Raw genomic sequence first — 19,476 nt, forward strand, 5'->3', positions numbered from 1 at the left:
CAGAAGAAGTAACTTCTCCCTGGGCAGAAAGCAGAGAAAGTGGGTCTTGGCTGCATGCAGGGAAGACAGTGGATGAGCCCAACTAGGACTGACTGTTGACAATTAATCTGATCAGAGATGATGTCATAACAATAAAGTCTGTCACAACTATCACTCCATGTTACAGAAAGGAAACTGAGGCATATGACAGTTTCCTCACTTGTCCAAGTCTAGAACTCTAAAGACTGAAAAGTTGATGAAGCTTCATGTCACAACTGCCATGGAGCCATTGGGCGATTTGCACAGCCCACTCATCAGCACAACTCAGAATCCATCTTTGTGACATTCACTCAGATGTGACATTTCCTCCTGGGGAATTAATTTTCATTCATCCAACAACAGCAACATAGGGAAATGTTTCTATGGTGCTGTGATTGCATTCTTGGGAGACAAACAGCTCTCTTTTATTTGAGGCCATGTTTAAAGAGACATTCAAGGAGGAAAAACAATCATTAGAGCTCAGAAACAGCTTTATAATTTTTATTAAAATGTTATTCTTCAAAGAGTATAGAAATACACTTGGTGACAGCCTAGACATCAGCCTTCTCTGTCAAACATACATGAGAATTTGGTGAACCAAACACTGCTGTTGAGACTATATTAAGTCATACATACAATGTTGTCAGGACCACAGCAACACAAGTACATTTCACAGGTTTTTCTAAGGTATATAGGATTTTCTGATGGATTCTTTTTCCCCTTAGTAAAAGCTGTAACAATTAAGAAGGCTTTGAAAGATGAGCTTGGAGGACCACAGCATTAACACAGCATCAGGACCAAGAGCTACAGATGGCATGTACACAGGGCCCAGAGGGCCACAGAGCCTCAAGAGGGGTGCAGCACCCAGTCTCTGCCGTGAGAAAACAAGTCTGTGAGGTGGTACTCAGAGAGGAAGGTGCCCCCTCTCCAAGGAGAAGGTGTTGGGGTTCACAAGACATAGCACAACAGAAGAAAAGGAGTCTCCCTACACACGGACTGAGCTTCCTCCTAGGGGAGATGGGCCAGCATCACTAAACATACTGCTAGGACCCCTGCCTTTGAGATGTAGAAGTTTGCCCATCCATTCAAGGTGCCCAGACTGACTTCACAAGGTATCATGAACAAGAACAAACCACCCTAGAAGAGCAGACTTGATATATGAGGGGAGAGCTGGGTTTGAAGTAGGCCTGGTACACCAGTCCCAGAGTGGCTCACACATGAGAACCAGGACATTGAGCTACTGAAAGAGCGTGCTCTCCCATCCATCAAGGCTCATACCGAAACTTCACTGGGAAGTAGGGGAGGAAGTGATGATTCAGGGTGTGTACTGCTTTAGCATTTTACAATCATTATTCTTCCCTGCTCTGCTCACCTCCTGTGGGACCCAGAATCATAGAACATACTGAAAATGAGGCTGGCAGGCAGGCCTGTTCTATATGTCAGGTTAACAAGTCTTGGGGCAGAATTGCTTGTGCTAATTAAGAATTTTTTTTTCTTAAGGGTTCCAAAGGACTCAGTGCATGTCACCTAAACTTCTTCAGCACCTTTAAATTCCAAACATTTGCTAATTATGATGTTTTACTTTGTGCCTATAGATCACTCAATATATCCCACTATGCTGGCTCTAGTCCTTTGTTCTAGATCACGAGAAAGAGAAAAATAAAGGCTACGCATCCTGGGCATTTCTCAGCCTGTCTTCACCACCTCAAAGCTTCACTCCTTGTTGCTAATGAAGCCCAGTTTAAATGGACACACAGCACAGGGTTGGCGGGTTCCTAGGCAGCACTGCTGTCTGGTGGAAAAGGTATGTTTGTTGGAGGCCTTGGTGATACCAACAGTGTGGAAAAATAATCGAGGACAAAGGTTCCTCAGACGCTGCCCTGGCTGTCATAAGGTAGGTCCAGTCATTCCCTCTTTATGACCCAGAAATCCAGATAAGGGTATTAGCAAATAGGAGTCAGGTGATTGCAAAATCTAGCAAACAGCAATGGACACCATGGCTCTGTCTTCTCGGTACAGATATTTTCCTATGTGTTATTCTTATTTAGCTACCCAAATAGGCTTAAGTGGGCATGCGGGCATGGACCTTTAATCCCAGCACTCAGAAGATAGAGGCAGGTGGCTCTCGAAGTTCAGAGAGCCTAGTCTGTATAGGGTGGGGGGAGGCTACATAGAGATCCAGTCTCAAAAAATAAAAAAATAAATAAATAAAACATTTAAAAGCAAAATTAGCTTCTTCTTTGTGGCCATTGAAGGCCATAATAGTCGTGGGCCTCCCCAGAGTGCCTGCTCCTTTTGAGTTCTCTGCTGCACACTTGGAAAGAAGGAATCTCCCAGAAAATGTGCTAGAGGGCCCCTCAGACCTGTTTCATTCTGCCCAGCTTACACTGAATGTGATGAAGGACACAGACCACTAAGATTAAATATATACTCCCTCAATAAAGAGGACATTGGATTTTATGTAGACTTCCCTTTCATTCCGAAGCATTTGCCCCAGAGGGGAGTTATCACCCCATGGTGGCTTGCAGCCAGAGTGAAGGGAGAGCAGTGATATACAAGCTCCCTGTTGCTTCCAGACACTCACGGTCTTGCTAGGAGTCTACCTTTGGGAAAATGCTCACTTTATTATTTCTGCTCATCTTCCGCTCCACCCTGTTCACTCTGGGCACCTTTGTCTGAATCAGCTCTTCTGGGGTGTTGCCCAGTGGGGGAAGCAGCCTCTTCTTGCTATTTCGGGTCTCAGAGAGCCACTGAGGGGGCAACTCGAAAGGCCCAAAGCCAAACTGCAGGGAATACTTATCAGGGAATATCCCAGGTTCTACTGGGGCTACTGGGGACACCTGAGGAGATACAGAGTCCACTGTGCCTGGAGGTGGCACAGGGGGTGCGTGCTGTGGCTCCTGCTCACCCTCTGGGCAGGAGGTGAGTACCTCCTTGGCCTGGAAATCAGCTGAGCCAATATACTTGGCCTCACTCTCTTCCTCATCCTCCGAGGGTTTAAAGATCTGTTGCTGCCCAATGTGGAACATCTCCAACAACTGACTACCAGAGCGCATGCTGGGCTCAAGGCTAGGTTCAGCCACCCCACTCCCCGTACTAACCACATTGCGGCGACTATACCGGTGGTGCAGCTGCACCAGGGTCCCCACCAAGCACTTGCGTACCGATTTGTTCACAGTTAGGAAGAGCACAGGGTTGGCCAACAGAGAGACTTTGGGCAGCCAAATGGCAGTGAGAAGCAGGAAGACGGAAGCGTTAGGTACGTTGAGTACAGTCTGGTAGACAACCAGGGTGGCATAGGGTACACTGCAGAGGATGAAAACTGTCACCATGGAGAGCAGGGTGGCATGTAGCTCCGCCTCCCGCTGGGAGGCATAGGGGATAGAGATGGTGTTCTGTGGGGTCCTCAATGCAGCGATGATGACTTTCTTCTTCTGGCTGGCACTCAGGGCCCTCCGGATCAGGATAAGGAAGAGGAACACCACAGCCACAGGTACAATGAGCGTGGTGACATTGTAGATCAGAACATACACCAGGTGGCCCAGGGAGTTGCTCCAGACTTCCGTGCAGGTGGACATAGCATAGATGTCAGCCACATTGGTCACAGCAAACACAGGCACACTGGCCACCACTGCATGAGCCCAGATGTACATCACTAGTTCCCGAGACTTGGCGTCAGATATTTTTCTCTCCAGAGGATAGAGGACTGAATAGTACCTGCATGACATAAAAGCAAAATTCATTTTGCAGGGGGAAAAATACACTTGAAACTGGGGGAACCTAAACTAGTAATAGTGGGCAGGAGAGGACAAGCACCGAGTCAGGTGGAATCATGTGACGAACCCAGGGAGCCAGACCTTATGTTTTGAGGACACTGGAGTACAATAAGAAGGCCAATGAACCCAAAAACGTTCTGAAGATGCCGAGAAAATCCCTGTCTTTATGCAACTCTTAAGACTCTATCAGGAAGACAAGCAAATCAATTCAATTCATAACTAGCCTTAGAATTATCACCACCAGGACTAAGAACTCCCAAGCCCTCAACATAAAGGACATAGATCCTTAAAATCTCCCAAGCAAAGGGTATCTAGTTTTCATTGTAATGGCAAGGGGTAAGTTATAAAATTTCTACATTGAGAAGCCTCTGAGAAATTTTTAAGCCACTATCATGACAAATTTATTTCCATGCATATCAAAAGCAGACTCAGCCCCAGTCCATACACTTCAGATTATTAGCCTCTAAGGCTGCTATGGCAGAAGACATACCCAAGTGAATGATGGATCTCAATTACAGCCAATCACATGCTGTTTGCCCAGCAGCTGGTTATCCTAGCTCTAAGAGCAGCCAGCAGGTCTGAAACGCCTGCATAATTAATTTGTTGCTAAAATCATATAGGATTTCCCTCCTTCCAAACTACAATGTATTCTGTAACTACCAAATGTACTTGGTTTTCATATCATCAGTGACCTGAAATAATTGAGTCGTTTCTAGACCATACAACCATACCCATCTCCTAGGAGCTGCCACTAGCCACCAGAGGTGTGGTGAGATGTTTCATATGATCTCTGCTGGCAGCCAACACTGGAGCTGATCCCTCTACCCTGATGGCAGTCCCTCATTCATGGGGACAACAGATCCTGCGGGCACACTTGTGCCAGACTGTGTTACGAACTTGGAAAGTTAGCAGGAACATCTCTGCACTCCGTGAGGTGTAGGTGGCTGGCCCAGAGCATGGCTGTCTAGGGAGCTATCAGAGAAAGTGGCACTGTTGTAGAGTCCGATGGTGGACAGTGACGGGATGTCCCGTGACACAGACATGATACAAGTACCACACAGGCCATGGTGATGACAGAGGGATGGAGCAATGTGAAGTGGGATCTACTGATTTAGGGCCCATGGGAGAAAAGATTGTATGCGTGTTCTCAAAATACCTTGACTCTGAGTACAGATCAACTTTTCTAATCACGACTTTATAGACATCCCATGAGACCACCTCACACATGAAAATGTGCCTAGGAGTGCCCTGGCTCTGGTTGGCACTGCTCAAACACAGTCATCCGCCCATCCTGTTACACACTGGGAAGTAAACTGTAAGATGTGGACACAGCTCATCAGAAATAACGCTTCCGTGTGTGCATCTCTACGAAGAGGATGCAGGACGAGTAGGAAAGTCTCCTAATTAACTTGCCGACTCAGCGTCATGAAGCAAATAGATACAAGGAAGATAAAAGAGCCTTTTTTTCTTGTTCAAAGGCACCTCATTGATGTCTGAGAGCAATCTGTGTCTCCTAAACTAAAGCATTTGTTTACTTTTTTTTTTTTTTTTTTTTTTTTTTTTTTGCATGAGTGATGGTTTTTAAAATGCAATGGTTTATCAGCGGGGAGAAAAACGGGGAATTTTTTTAACTGTTCTTGTTTTCGTATTTCCCTGTCTAAGATCGAGAGCTTATACAGAACAAACTATGGTGCTGGTCTGTGATACAACAATATTATACAGTCCCATTCTCATCAAGTCCTATTCTTTGGAAGTTTTCCACATTGGTTTGGGGAGATGGCTCAGTGGTTATAAACATCTGTAGCTCTTCCCAAGGACCTGAGCTCAGTTCCCCAGAACACACATAGCAGCTCACAACTAATCCTGTTCAAAGGGGTCTCATGCATTCTTCTGACCACCACAGGCACCAGACACATACACACAAAACACATACACGCATGCAGACAAAATGCACGTATGCATAAAGTAAAAATTTTAAATCTTAAAAAATAAACTTTCGGCATTCATAGCAACCAAAAAGTGGAAAACACATTACCATCAATTGGTAAATGAATAACCAAACTATGGTGAGTCCAAAATAGGCCTTTATATGCCCATAAAATAACTAATGGGATGCTGCTACAATACTCTGACATGTTAAGTCAAAGAGACTAGAAACAAAAGACTTTGGGCTGTGTGATTCCTTCTACATGATCTGCCCCACAAAGGCAGACAGAGCTGGGATCAGGTCCGGGGCTGCCTGAGGGATGGCGATGGGAGTGTTGGATATGGGAGCAAGGATCTACCTGCATGAGGTTTCTTGGGAAAGTTACAGACACTAGACTATAGTGCAGGCACAATTCAAAGAATGTGCTAAGGCTCACTGACTTGAATCTTAAAATAAGTGATTTTTATAACATGGAATCTATATCCCAAAGCTATTTTTAAAAACATGCTGAAGAAAAAGAGTCCGTTATGTAGAAGTGAAGACCTAGCCCTGTGCTAACACCAGGTGTGATGTGCACACAAATGCCTGTAACTCCAACTCCAAGGGATAAAAATCTAACATGCTCTTCAGATACACACACACACACACACACACACACACACACACACACACACACAGCACAGCACACACGCGCGCTGGCACCCACCTACCCTAGCACAAATAAAAGTTAAATAGATTCAGTTACCTATCCAGGGCAATGGCAGGAAAGCTGAGGACAGTCACAGAGCAGAACACCTTGTGTAGAAATTTGAGCACCTTGCAGAAGAACATCGTGTAGATCCACCAGCAGCAGTGGGGGCTGGTGCTCAGGATGATGTCGAAGGGCACACAGACCACACTGGCACAAATCCCGGAGCAGGCCAGGTTTTTAATGAACCTGTTGGTGACAGATTTGAACACGGTTGTCCGGCAAGTTGACCATAACACCATGAAGTTTCCTGGCCAGATATGTAAAAGAAAAAAGAAAAAGTAAAGTGAATTAAGGATTTAAAGAAGAAAGATGACCAAAAGCAGGAAGAAAAGAAGCACAGATTAAATATTTTAATGTGTTAATAGTTCATTTCAAGGCTATTCAAGAATATAGTCATTTTATGCAAAATTATTAGAGCGAATACATACCAAAAATTCTACATGAAATCTCAGTGTTATTTAATTCCAGGCAAAAGACACTTTGCAACGATCGACAGCCTTATTGGCAGTATAAAAATGGCCTCACCAACCACCTCTCTTTGATGGTTCTCCTCCTACAGCCTCCACAGCCTGCGTTCTCCTAGATTTTTCCTACCCTCCCACTTCCTTCAGCTTCTGATTGGTCTTTTCCAGGGTCTCAACTGCAGCTACATATAGCATCTTCCGGGTTAGACCACCTGTTCCCATGACTTCCCGTCAAAATGCTGATGACCCCCAGATTCATGTCCCAAAGGGGCGTTTTCCTCTCTCCGGACTCCTATTTCCAGCTAAGCCCGATTCCTTATCGCTCTCTCAGTGTGTCAGCTGTGCCTACAATCTGGTGTCTGCCTGTCTAACCTCACACCTTCTCTCCTCTGCTTTGCAGGACACCAGCTCTCTGGCTGCCTTTGAGCTACACCAAGGTTAACACTAACCACAAGTGTCTTTGTGTAGCATTTCTAGATTGCTTGGAATGTTCTTCATATCTTTGGCTCCTTTTAATCCAAGTTTTAGTCTAAATACTGTCTCCTCCAAAAGACCTTCTGTGATTATCTGTCTGTTTTAAACACCTGCATTCCTTCCTCCTCTACACATCATTATAGTACCTTACTGTTCCTTCCCGGTAAGTCCCTAATTGTTATTAGCCATGTGTTTCTCTCTCATTGGGGAAGCATATGTCACAAGTTACAAGTCCATACACAGCTAAATATTAGAAAAAGTAGGCATCTTATAAATAGTTGTTAAATAAATGAATTTATAAATGTACATGGGAAGACAGTGCCTACAGTGAAGCTATCTGTTTGGGGGCGGGGTATGGCTGTCATCATCAGAGTTTCTAAGATAAACTCTGAGTAACAATGACATACTGAGTGGAGGCCCGTTTGGGACTCAGGACCTGCAACTGCAAAGCTGCCCCAGCACAGTGGGCTCTAAACTCAACCCTCAGATCCCTAGACATGGAGCCAGCAGCCTGTCAAGCTGCTCAGGGCCTATCTTCAGATGCACCACACAGCCTGTCCTGCCTTGGTTCATTCTGTAACATCCTCCTAAGGACACGGCTTGCTCTTGTGCACCAGCCCGGGGGATGCCTGTTAATAAGCCCATCTGACAGCAGAGACACATGATGTGGGGAAGACATGGTGCTAAGCAGCACACAGCGTATCCAGAGCGCCAGACAGGGTCACTCCGAGGAGCTGCTTTGGTCTCTGAATATGTACAGAACTTACTGCCAAGTTCTCAAACACAGTGTTCTGTGATCTTCTAGACAATGTAGAAAAAAAAACAACTGATGTGTCCAGGTACGTGGGCTAGCTGTTTCCAGGAATTCTCTACAGCACTCTGTATTAGTTTGGTGATGGTGACTCAGAAAGAAAACATCAACAGGGCTCACACACACACACACACACACACACACACACACACACACAAACACGCACACACATTCCCACTTAGTCAGGCTAAGAGTTGTTTATACTGATGCTACCTGTCACCATGGTGATAAACCAAACAATAATGATTTATGGGGATCTCCCTGGTTTTACTTTTCTTCACTGGTACACAGATTTGAATCTGACCAAAGCATCCTTCTTTACATATTTTCACAGCAGGACTTAAAAGTCTGCTCAGAATATATTAATGGAATAGCCGACTGGACATTGTCCGTGAAGAGATGTACACACTGTGGTATCTTTGATTTTCACTGTTAAAGGTGTCTCTATCGCCTGAGGGACTTCCCATAAATAAACTGCTCCCTTTGTGAGAATCAAAACCCTGAGGTTTTTCTTGTTGTTGTTTTAATGGGCTGTGGTGTGTGTGTGCATATGTGTGTGTGTGTGTGTTGGATGGGGGTGCCACAGTGTATATGGTGGTCAGCCTCAGACACCATTATGAAGCTTCTAGTCTCCAAGCTCCTGCAGGGGGCACCTTTGCCAACTGAGTCATTTCGCACTGGCCCCACAGCGTGTATAATTTAAACAACATACATTTTGGACTTTCAGTCCATAATTTTAACCCTGTCACACCCATATTTAAGTCTCCTCCTGTAGCATCGTGGGGCTGCTAGGTCATCCATTCTGAAGTTGCCTGAGTCAGGTCTGTAGTCAAATCCCAAAGTACCACTGGCAGCAGACTCACCTGAGCCTTCCCCATGTTCCAGGGCTGGACCGTTCTTTCCAACCTGGGAAACATTGTCACTCAGTCCACAGCAGAGACCAGCACAGCCCCTCTGTGGTTTCCATGGGCAAGCTCAGGGGTGCCTGTTAGGGGACTGTGGTTCACTGAGTCCAACGCCAGCTTCCTAGACGAGGAAGCCCTGACAATAACTACTGCTGAGGGAAGCTGGCAAAAGCATTTAATGCTTAACTGCTGAGCCAAGTGAATGTAAAAAAAAAAAAAAATGGCTGGAAAAGCCTTGCAAATCAGGGGGATGGCCATCCACCATTACTGTTCAGCTTACCACCCGGTTGACACGCGGCATCAGTGTAAGCAACTCTTATCCCGAAGGAGTGGGAATGTCTGTGAGCGTGTGTGCACGTGCATGTGTGTGAACACTGATGATGGTCACCACGTGTCACCAAGCCCCATTGTTCACAAACCTATATGGCCATTGGGATCACCCGGAAACTTATAAAGTACAGAGTCCCCACATCTAACTCTACTACATCAGAACCTTGGAGGGTCTGGAAATCTTCAGTTTCATGTTCCCAGCAGGAAATTTGGATGGAGTAACTACAACCAGTCACTCCAAGCTTCACCAAACCCAGAACTTCAAGAACACCACACTAAAGATTCCTTAAATAGAAACACACACACACACACACACACACACACACACACACACACACACACACACACACCACTCTCACAACATACATAAAGGCAAACACAGAGAACTCTAAATGCAGTCCATGGAGCCTGGGAGAAATCCTTCTCCATCAAGAATCAGGTGGAACTTGATTCCTTTCAGTGTGGGTTGGACTACAGCCACATGGGAGCTTTTCCTTTGGGAGTAGCAACACCAGACCCAGTTTTAATTTATTTTTTTTAACCAACCTTCTTTGATACTTTGTATCTCTTCCAACTGACCCATTGGGCAACCCAAAAATATAAGAAGGTTTTAATTAGCTTTAATAGATATATTCTTAGCACCCCCATTTCATGGAGTAAGTATATTGGAACTATCCACTTTGCTTTAGGAGGAAGAGAGGAAGGTGGGGAGGGGGCAGTTACTCACCAAAAGCTGGGCAGGGAAGGCGAGTGCTGGGTGGGATAAGAGAGAGCGAGACCCTGGAGGCTTCCTGGGGGGGGGGGGTCATTCTGGTTGCTACAGCCTGGAAGCCATCAGGTCTGCACTAGGCACTTCTAGTCTGGAATGTCAGGTTTCTCGTGTTTCCCATTGAACCAACTTTTAAAATGCAGACAATGTAGAAAAATATAATGGACAGGGCTTCAGAGATGAATTCGGTTACTAATACTGCTAACTGCTTTTCCAGGGATGGGTTCCTAGAAACCATAAGGGGCAGCTCACAACTTCCTGTAACCCCAGCTCTACTGGGACCAATGGCCTTTTCTGGCCTGACTATATAGGTACCTGCACATAGGTGTCCTGTGTGTGCACATATGCACGCGCACGCACGCACATGCACACACACACACACACACACACACACTTTTTAAGTCTACAAAAGAAAGAGTAAGCAAGACCACCCAGTGACTAACTATTGAAAACTTTAGGAATGCTTTTCAAAAACAGGGACTTTTGTCTATACCTCTGATTACACTGCACAAGCTCTTGTCTATACCTCTGATTACACTACACAAGGCTAAGTTTCTACAACAGCAAATAAAAGCTAATACATGGTATCATCTTGACAGCTAAATAGAGCAATAGTGCTTTTCTAGCTATGTTCCAATTCATTCATCTACTGTATATTTGTGGACTTGTTTAGGCTGTTTCTAATACTCCACTATTATACAAAGCTGGATAGAAAACTAAACAGCATATTTATTAATGAGAAATTCCTATGAGCAAATTTTCTCTGCATGTGTGCATGTGTGAGTGTATGTGTGTGTGTGTGTGTGTGTGTGTGCGCACACACGTGTCCAATGACCTCTACAAATGCCATGAGAAAACTGATTTCTCTATATACTTAGGAAAGCTTTTATCATTATTTAGTTGTTAATTATTAAGATAGTAAGTTTTCATAGTACTGAGGGTTAAATTTAGACCCTTTTAAATGTCAGGCAAGGACTGTACCAAATTATATACCTCCTGTGCATTTTGCTATGTGTGTGTGTGTGTGTGTGTGTGTGTGTGTGCATGCATATGTGTGCATGTGTGTGATCACTTCTCAAGTCAGACAGTGACTGACTAATGAGCTGTGGTAGTACACCTCTCCCCCATCTCTTTCTTTTAAGCACTGGGATTGGGGGAGTGTACCCCATACCAGGCTTTTTACATGGATGTTTGAAATCAAAACTCATGCCCTCATGCTTGTGACTAAGCTGTATCCACGGCCATCTTTGTTTTGAGACAAGGTCTCACCAAGTTGCCCAGGATAACCTTGAACCTGGCTCTGGAGCTTAGACCTTGAGTTTGTGATCTTCCCAATTCAGCCTGCCAAGCAGCTGGGATTAAAGCCTATTCCGGGGCTGGCTTCTGTCTCTAACTTCTGCACAGCAACCTTCCTATTTATGTACATTAGACCTCTTCCTCTGCTTATGCATTTGTGTCTTCAACAATTACCCTCTTCTTCAAACTGGGAGAGGTTTCAAAGATTATCCGCCATTTCATTAAATCTTAATCAGAGGTAATCAAGCCAAAATGTTAAAACGTATTTGTGGTGGTTTGAATATGTTTTGCCCGTGGAAAGTGTCACTATTAGGAGATGTGGCTTTGTTGAGATAGGTCTGGCCTTATTGGAGGAAAATGTCACTGTGTAGTTGGACCTTGAGGTCTCTGAGCACCCAAGCTCCACCCATTACAGAAGAGAGTCTCTCTCTCTCTCTCTCTCTCTCTCTCTCTCTCTCTCTCTCTCTCTCTCTCTCTCTCTCTCTTCTCTCTCCTCTCTCCTCTCTCCTCAATTCTTTCTGGATCAGGATGTAGAACTCTCAGCTCCTTTTCCAGCACCAAGTCTGCCTGGATGCTGCCATGTTTCTCAGCAGCCCCAACTAAACATTTTACTTTATATGAGTTGCCTTGGACATGGTGTCTCCTCACTGTAATGGAAACCCTAAGACAGCATTTCAGCAATGTCAGGCAACCTATTCTGTATTCCAACATCATTATTTTTTTCGTGGCTTCCTTTCTGTGTATAACCCAATCATCTTTAAGTACTTGTAGTTTCTTTCAAGTTATTCTACTATATCTGTTTCTGGAAGTGTTAATTTTCCCATTTGTCAGGCCTACTGGTCTTCCTTTATGGTTTGTTCAAATAGCCTTTTAAAATATTTTAAATATATTTATATTTATTTTATTAATATATTTCAAAAGTATATTACAATTATAAAATAAAAATTACACATAAGCATATAACATATAAAATAAATACAGAAATAATTAAAATATAAGTATTACAAATAATATAAAACAAAGATATAAATAATAATATATAGGTATATAAATAATAAATATGTAATATTTTTATTTTACGTTTATGAATGTTTTCCATGCATTTAATTTATGTCTATGTATCAAATACATGCTATATCAATGGAGGCCAGAAGAGGATATGGTTCACCTGGAGCTGGAGTTCAAATGGTTGTGAGCTACCTGATATGGGTGCTGGGAACCAAACTCGGGTCCTCTGGAAAAGCAGTAAGCACTCTTAATCACTGAGCCATCTCAACAGCTCCTGGGACAGGCAGGGGCCGATAAACGGTCATTTGGCCAAGTATATATTACAAATAATAAAACAGCAAGGATTTTGTTTTGTTTGTTTTGTTTTTAAACCGTAAAAACAGCATTATCCATTATCTTCCCGTAGGTAGCAGAAAGCCCTCTAATTTCTCACAAGATAAGCAATCAGGAATTTTAATAATAATTTTAAAAACACGCTTCGTTCTTTTTAACCTTATCACTAGGAAGTCAAAACATCCCTAAGGACACTTTTCCCTTTTCTTGCAGCACTCCGTAAGTATGGAGATGAAGGATCAAGGCACACATCAGTTAGTTATCTATCCAGGGCCGCTCTGTTTCCAAGATGGCTGCCTGTGCCGTATCCTCTGGAGGAGATAGGTGTGAAGTAGGAGGGCAAATGAGCCAATCACATGTGAGCCTCTTTTGTAAGAGCTGTGCTCCCAATCAGAAGGGAGCAGTCCTCGTGGCCTAATCTTTTGACGCCCCACTGTTGATACCATCATGTCAACGGCTGTGCTATGCCTTAAACACCAGCGTTTTAAAGGGGATACAGTGAAACCAGGGCAAAATTAAGATTCAAATGCATATTTTTCTCGGAACCCTTACTGTTAGGATTCCACCCCACAGTTACCTGGCAACAGTCAGGTATGCTCCGCCCCACAGCTACCTGGCACTATAAAAGGGGCTGCTTCCGCCCTCCTCTTTCTCTTGCTCTTGCTCTCTTCTCCCTTCTCTTGCCCTTACCCCTTTGTCCCTCCTCCCCCCATTCTCTTCCCCCCCCTCCACATGCTCATAGCTGGTCTCTACTTCTCTACTCCTCTTCTCCTCTTCTCTCTCTCTCTGCCCCTACTACCTTCTTAACTCCCCTCTCCATGCCCTGAATAAACTCTATTCTATACTATTCCACAGTGTGGCTGGTCCCTCAGGGAAGAGATGCCTCAACCTGGGTTACCCCCACACCTCACCACATCTCCATAGAACATATCCCCTCTATTATCATTATCTTTCTCCTAACATTGGCACTGAAACCTGGGACATACCTTTTCTTTATCTTTTTATAAACACCTCACTTACATGTTCTGCTTGACCCAAACCCTTAAAGGGAACTCGCACTCACCAGAAAGGGAGACTGATTATAAAGGGACCGTGAGGGAAAGACAAGGCAGGAAGAAAGAACTTCCTTGGTGTAGAGAAAAAAAATGACCCCTAAAGAAAATTTGAAAGTCACTGCTGAGCTGGGTCAAGCTCAGGGCGGTGGAGAGAAGGCGGAGCATCAAACGCAGCAGCTGAACTTTTCAAAGTTTACACCACCAAAGGAAGGCTTAAAGATTCTAGCTTATTCTGGCCTTTTAGAAAATCATTCCTTCTTAATCTATTCAAATAAATCCCCCAGCTTTCAGATTACTCTATTCAGATAAATGACCCAGAAGGCCAACGCTAACTAGGTGGTAAGTGGATCTTTTGCTGTTGATATTGGTAGAACTCTGACCACAGACAAGCATGTAAGGGGCAGCTAGCCTACTGCCAGACAGTTATGCCTGGTGGTTTTCCGACACAATTCTTTCTACTCCTCTCACTTGAAATTTGGACCCTTTCCTCACTAATGAAGTGTCAAATTGCTATAGCTTATCATTAAACTGCCTAATATCTGCCCTACACTACTTAAGCCGATCGTTATTATCATGACAAAATTATTTTATTTCAGCTACAATTAATTTGATTCAGACACCCTCTCATTTAAGAAAGATTCGGGGAGTTCAAATTAAGCAGGAATTGAATTATCAGAGGAGAGCTATACAGTGAGTATATTAAAATTCATGGTAGATTTTAAGCTATCACGTTGAATGAAAAGCATCTCTGCAATTAGCCTTGGATGGCTGCTGCCCCCTCTTCTTCCTGGAGGACTGTTCCCAATGAATAATTCAAGAAAAGCATTAACGAGATTCACTGTTGTAATTCCCAAGAATATAAAAAAGGGAATCCAGTAATGGCCTTGTCCGGTCATCTCCCATGAGACCACACAAAGAGCTTTAGGTAAGGGTACAATATGCACAGAGGTCCCAGCAGCAACAGCTTCTAAATGGTAAAGCAAACTCAAGACGGCAAGATAGCAATGACCACGGTGTTGACTCTCTCAGTCTAAGACCCTCAGATGGCCCCCCAGGTCCCTCAATACACAAATGAGCAAGGTAAGAAAAAAGTCAAGACTATGAACTAGTCTAAACTATAACATTTTGGTGGTTCACAAACGCCTTACTCTCTGGTCTCTCATGCTGGCGGCAGCCTCCCTGGAAAGCATGTTACTCCTTGAAAAGCTATGGCAAGAACTCAGAATCACCTGCCCTGCCTAACTATGACAGCGGCGAGGGCCTTTAGGGACCTGTGCTCCATTTTCCTTTCACAGGTGGTGTGAATTAAACAGTCTGTCTGTACCAGACATTGTGTTAAGGATTACTTGGCAACATAATATTGAGGTGTACTTGGGCCTTTAAGAGGTGATTTAAATGCCTTTCTCCTGGGACTGGGGTGGCTTAGGGTAAGGCTTTTGCTGTAACTTGAGCCTGGTGCCTCCCTCTTCCTCAACCTGCTTTCTTCCACTCTTCACCCTGAGCTATCTGAGGAAACCCTCATCAAAGGCCGATCAGACTCTCAGACTCCCAGCCACTACCACTGCGAACCAGATAAACCTTCTATCGAGACAGAAAGCACATTAAAGCAATGGGCTCAGAGAGGATGCTTCTAGTGAACAGGGAGCAGTCTGGGTCGCTCCATCACCAGGCATCAAACAAGGCAAGCTGACTGCAGAGCGGTGAGCTAGCTCATGATCCTAGGCATCCACTACAAAGGCCATCTCAATAAGAGGTCTTTGAAGATGCTAAAGTGTTCCCTCAGAGAATCAGGCATAGTCATGTTCTAATAATCCAAGCCCGAGGACCACAGTCGGGACCCCAGCACCCAATAAGAAGTAATGGCATACACCTGCATACATACCCCTTAAACCACAGAACAGAGAGGAGGGGAAGGACAAAAGTTCCAGATTCAGGGAGAGACCCTGCCTTAAAGCAACAAGACAAAGAGTGACAGAAGAAGACACCAAAGAGCCTCCGCTGGCCTCCACATGCAAGGTGCACACACATACCACACTCATATGCATGTGCTCACAGCCACTAGGTAAAAAAGTAAACATCAGAAGCCTTATATCCTGCTATAATTCTGCTCACCTCCATCTTCACTGCACTGAGCACTTTTGTTTGGTTGGTTGATTTTGGTTGTTTTGGTTTGGTTTGGTTTTGGGAATTTTTGAGGCAGTTTCACTCTACAGAGTGCTGGCTGTCCTGGAACTCACTCTGAACACCAGGTTGGCCTTGAACTCACAGAGATCTGCCTGCCTCTGCCTCTGGAGTGCTGGGATTAAAGCGCATCACAACCAGCTTGAACCAAGCACATTTTTTACAATTCAGAGTCGCTTTATTAAAGACCTAAATAAATAACTTGAAGCTTCCTATGACTTCATCAGACCCATTGGATTCTTCCCCCTCTGGCTTTGTGGGTACTCTTACTGATGACAATGGCCCTCAGTCAAGAAGCTCAGTGTTTCCTGCCTCCCGTTGTCAACACGCTGTTAGCGAACTGGAGAGACAGAGTCAACAAAGACACGTGCTGCTCTACTATAATTAGTGTTCACTCGGCGCTCACACGGTCCACTCTCCCTCCCTCTCTTCCAGTAACTATAATTATGCAGTCGGAAAGGAAAATCATGTTGGAAAAATTTCCAAGGGCCTTGAGGGTAAAATAATCAGAGGGCTAAGAAAAGAGTGTAAGCACATTCTGCTTCAGTCCCCTAGGACCCACACATCTGGGGAGTTGGTGGGGGGAGCGAGGTTCGGAATTGGAATTTTGCTCCTTGTATTCTGGACCAATCTGACAATGACATTAGTTAAAAGTTCAAATTCCCTTCCTTTTTTCGTGGAGGGGACACAGGAAGAACAAGAAGGCCTGGAGGCTGAGCAGCTAGGATATGTCATAGTTCTGATAGGTTTGAGGCCATTCTCCCTCGACTAGGAAGACAGTTTACCCCTAGCACACAACCTCCATGTCCTTCAACAACTTCTCCTGTCCCACAGGAAGGCGACTAGCACAGAAGGATGGTCCCAGCATGAGCAGCCGAAAGAACCAGAGCTAGAGGAGGCCAGATGGTCAGGGCATGAAAGGCTCTGGATGGAAGCGACAGGTCTGGAGTTGAGAGCAAGGTCAAGACGAGAATACACGCATCACTGAGGTGATATCTTACAGCACACAGCCCCATGAGGACACTCAAAATATGAACATGGAATAAATGCTCAGAATACTAGGAGTCAATAACTCTCTGGAGGGAGACAGTGGTTTAAAGTACGTGATGGGAATAGATTAGCACACTGGGACCATCCATATAAGGAGCCCGATAACTAAGGTGCTTAGGAAGTATATGGACAGAAACAATACTATTTAAAAAGCCAGCCACAGCCAGTAGTAACAGAGCTTGCTGTAAAAGGTGGGACAATCTGAGTTCAATCCCAGAACCCACATCAAGGTGAAGGGCAGAACTGGCTTCATGAAGTTGTCCTCTGACTCACTGTGGGACAAATGCTTCCACTCAAGATGTGTGTATGTGTTTGTGTGTGTGTGTAACATGCACGTGCGAGCAAACACACACACACACACACACACACAAGTTAATTTTTAAAACAACTCCTAACACTTTTATGTCTCTATTTACCTCTTCTGCCCTCTCTCAAGTTGTAACAGAGGATGCTCATGAGGGCCAAGAGACAGAACAAAAAGAGGGCAACGCACGGAGAACAAAGCAATAAGAGAGAATCGGTTTTTGTTCCACTCACCTCCCCATGCTGGGCACCATTGCGTATGTGCTTTTCCCTGGAGCTATTTAAGGCAATTCAGGCTTTCTGTGCCTAATCTTCCTTGCTGAAAACTGAACAAAAGGTTCCCTTTCTTTGTATCATTTTCTAAGAATCCAAGATTCATGATGATGGTGGCCATAGAGATGCAGATGAACACGGAAAGACTTTCTGAACGTTTTAGCATTTCACGAATAGTTGGCTTTCAGCTCCTACATTTCCCTTCTCACATCAGTCGATTTGAATATCAGTTATTCGTCCTGTCATTATCCTACAAGTTCAAAATAAACCCAGCCTGCAACATTATTAGCCTGCTTAAAGCTTAAAAGAGAAGATACGACCTCCTATTTTTCCCATGACAAAACGAGACAGAGAGGAATGCTCACTATCCCGTGAGAGGGTGATTTCCCACCATAAGGGTTCATAAAAGACTGGCTTTCACAGGACAGCCAGTGTCACTAAGTATATGAATAAAGCAAATACAGTTAAGTATAGAGCTAGTTCCTCTCACTGAGCTACACTTCCCGTTCGTATACAATCCTTAGGAAGATTTAAGTATGTTGATATCATACAGCATGGACTGTTTATTCTTAGGCAGCCAAGTAAGGAAATGAGAGCCACCATACGTGCAATGCCGGAACTTACAAAGTCACGGGAGGAAGGAGATGGCATGTCACACTGGTCAGACTGTGTGCATAGATGTGGACAGCAGAAATCCCCATGAACCATCTACATCTCTTTAGACAAGCCTTATGAGAGAAGAGGGATGCTTGCTACTTGGGAAGCAGACGGGGAAGAGAAGCATCCTAAGACCACTGCCCCATCATTCGCCTTACAATGGCCAACAAGGAGAAAACTGAGACACTTGGAAGAGTCTGGATGACAAAGCAAGTGTTATTTGTTTGCTGTTGGTTGTTACAGCTTTGGGTTTGGTGGCTTAGGTCCTGCTCAGCCCTACATGGTTTGGTTTCACTGTGCAGACCAGGCTATCCTCTAACTCACAGAAATACGCCTATTTCTCCTCCTCCTCCACCTTCTCCTCTTTCTTCTCCCTCTTGTTCTTCCTCCTCCTCCTCTTCCTCCTCCCTCCTTCTTTTCCTCCTTTTGTTCTTCCTCCTCCTCATTCTCCTCCTCCTTCTTTCTCTCTTCCTCCTCCCTATTCCCTTTCTCTCAAAGAAGTCAGATGTTTTGTAACATGGCACTGCTGGGAAATACTATTTTGAGCTCCTAATGACCAGATCTGTGGTTTTTTAAAACTTAAGTAGATCAGGCATGAATAGCTGCTGGAGAATTTGTACATATTTACCAAGCCCAAAAACAAACAAACAAACAAACAAAAAACAAGCCCTTCTCTGGCTGCATCTGGCAAGGCTACTTCAGCATGGAATGGAAATGGTGTTATGGGGCTGGATGTCCTGGTTTGGGGTTGTTGTTGTTCTGGTTTTTTGGGGGGGAGGTTGTTTTGTTTTTGAGATGTTTTCGAATAAGTTCCAGACCAAGTTAAATTGCCAAGCAGCTCATGGCCAAGTGACCCACTTCTCCCTGTCTACAGTTCCCCTTGTAATCGAAGCAACTGTGAAGATCATGGAAAGAGCTCGGCTTCAGCCAGAGCCTGGCTGCTCTGCCCACTCCTCATACCAGCACGTGGGGTAGCACCAGCTTCTATTTCCTCGAAATTGGGCGACACGCTTAGGAGAACAAAAGCCCATTCCACAGCCCATTAGTTCCAGCGAGAGAAGTTGGTATAAATCAGTGCATTTCACTCTACAGGTA

General features: G+C 44.5%; 1 protein-coding gene across 1 annotated transcript in view; it reads right to left on the reverse strand.

Moving 5' to 3' along the window:
• Window positions 1-2,609: 2,609 nt before the first annotated feature.
• The window catches only part of GPR176 (G protein-coupled receptor 176), a gene marked incomplete at both ends in the record, with an annotated part of 87,579 nt that continues 70,712 nt past the window's right edge, over window positions 2,610-19,476 (reverse strand). The window contains 2 exons of the mRNA XM_080930830.1: window positions 2,610-3,735; window positions 6,467-6,719. Coding sequence (XP_080786956.1) covers window positions 2,610-3,735; window positions 6,467-6,719 — 1,379 coding nt within the window. The remainder of the gene's footprint in view (window positions 3,736-6,466; window positions 6,720-19,476) is intronic.

Source organism: Micromys minutus, assembly GCF_963924665.1.
Source record: "Micromys minutus genome assembly, chromosome: 17".
Lineage (NCBI taxonomy): Eukaryota > Metazoa > Chordata > Mammalia > Rodentia > Muridae > Micromys > Micromys minutus.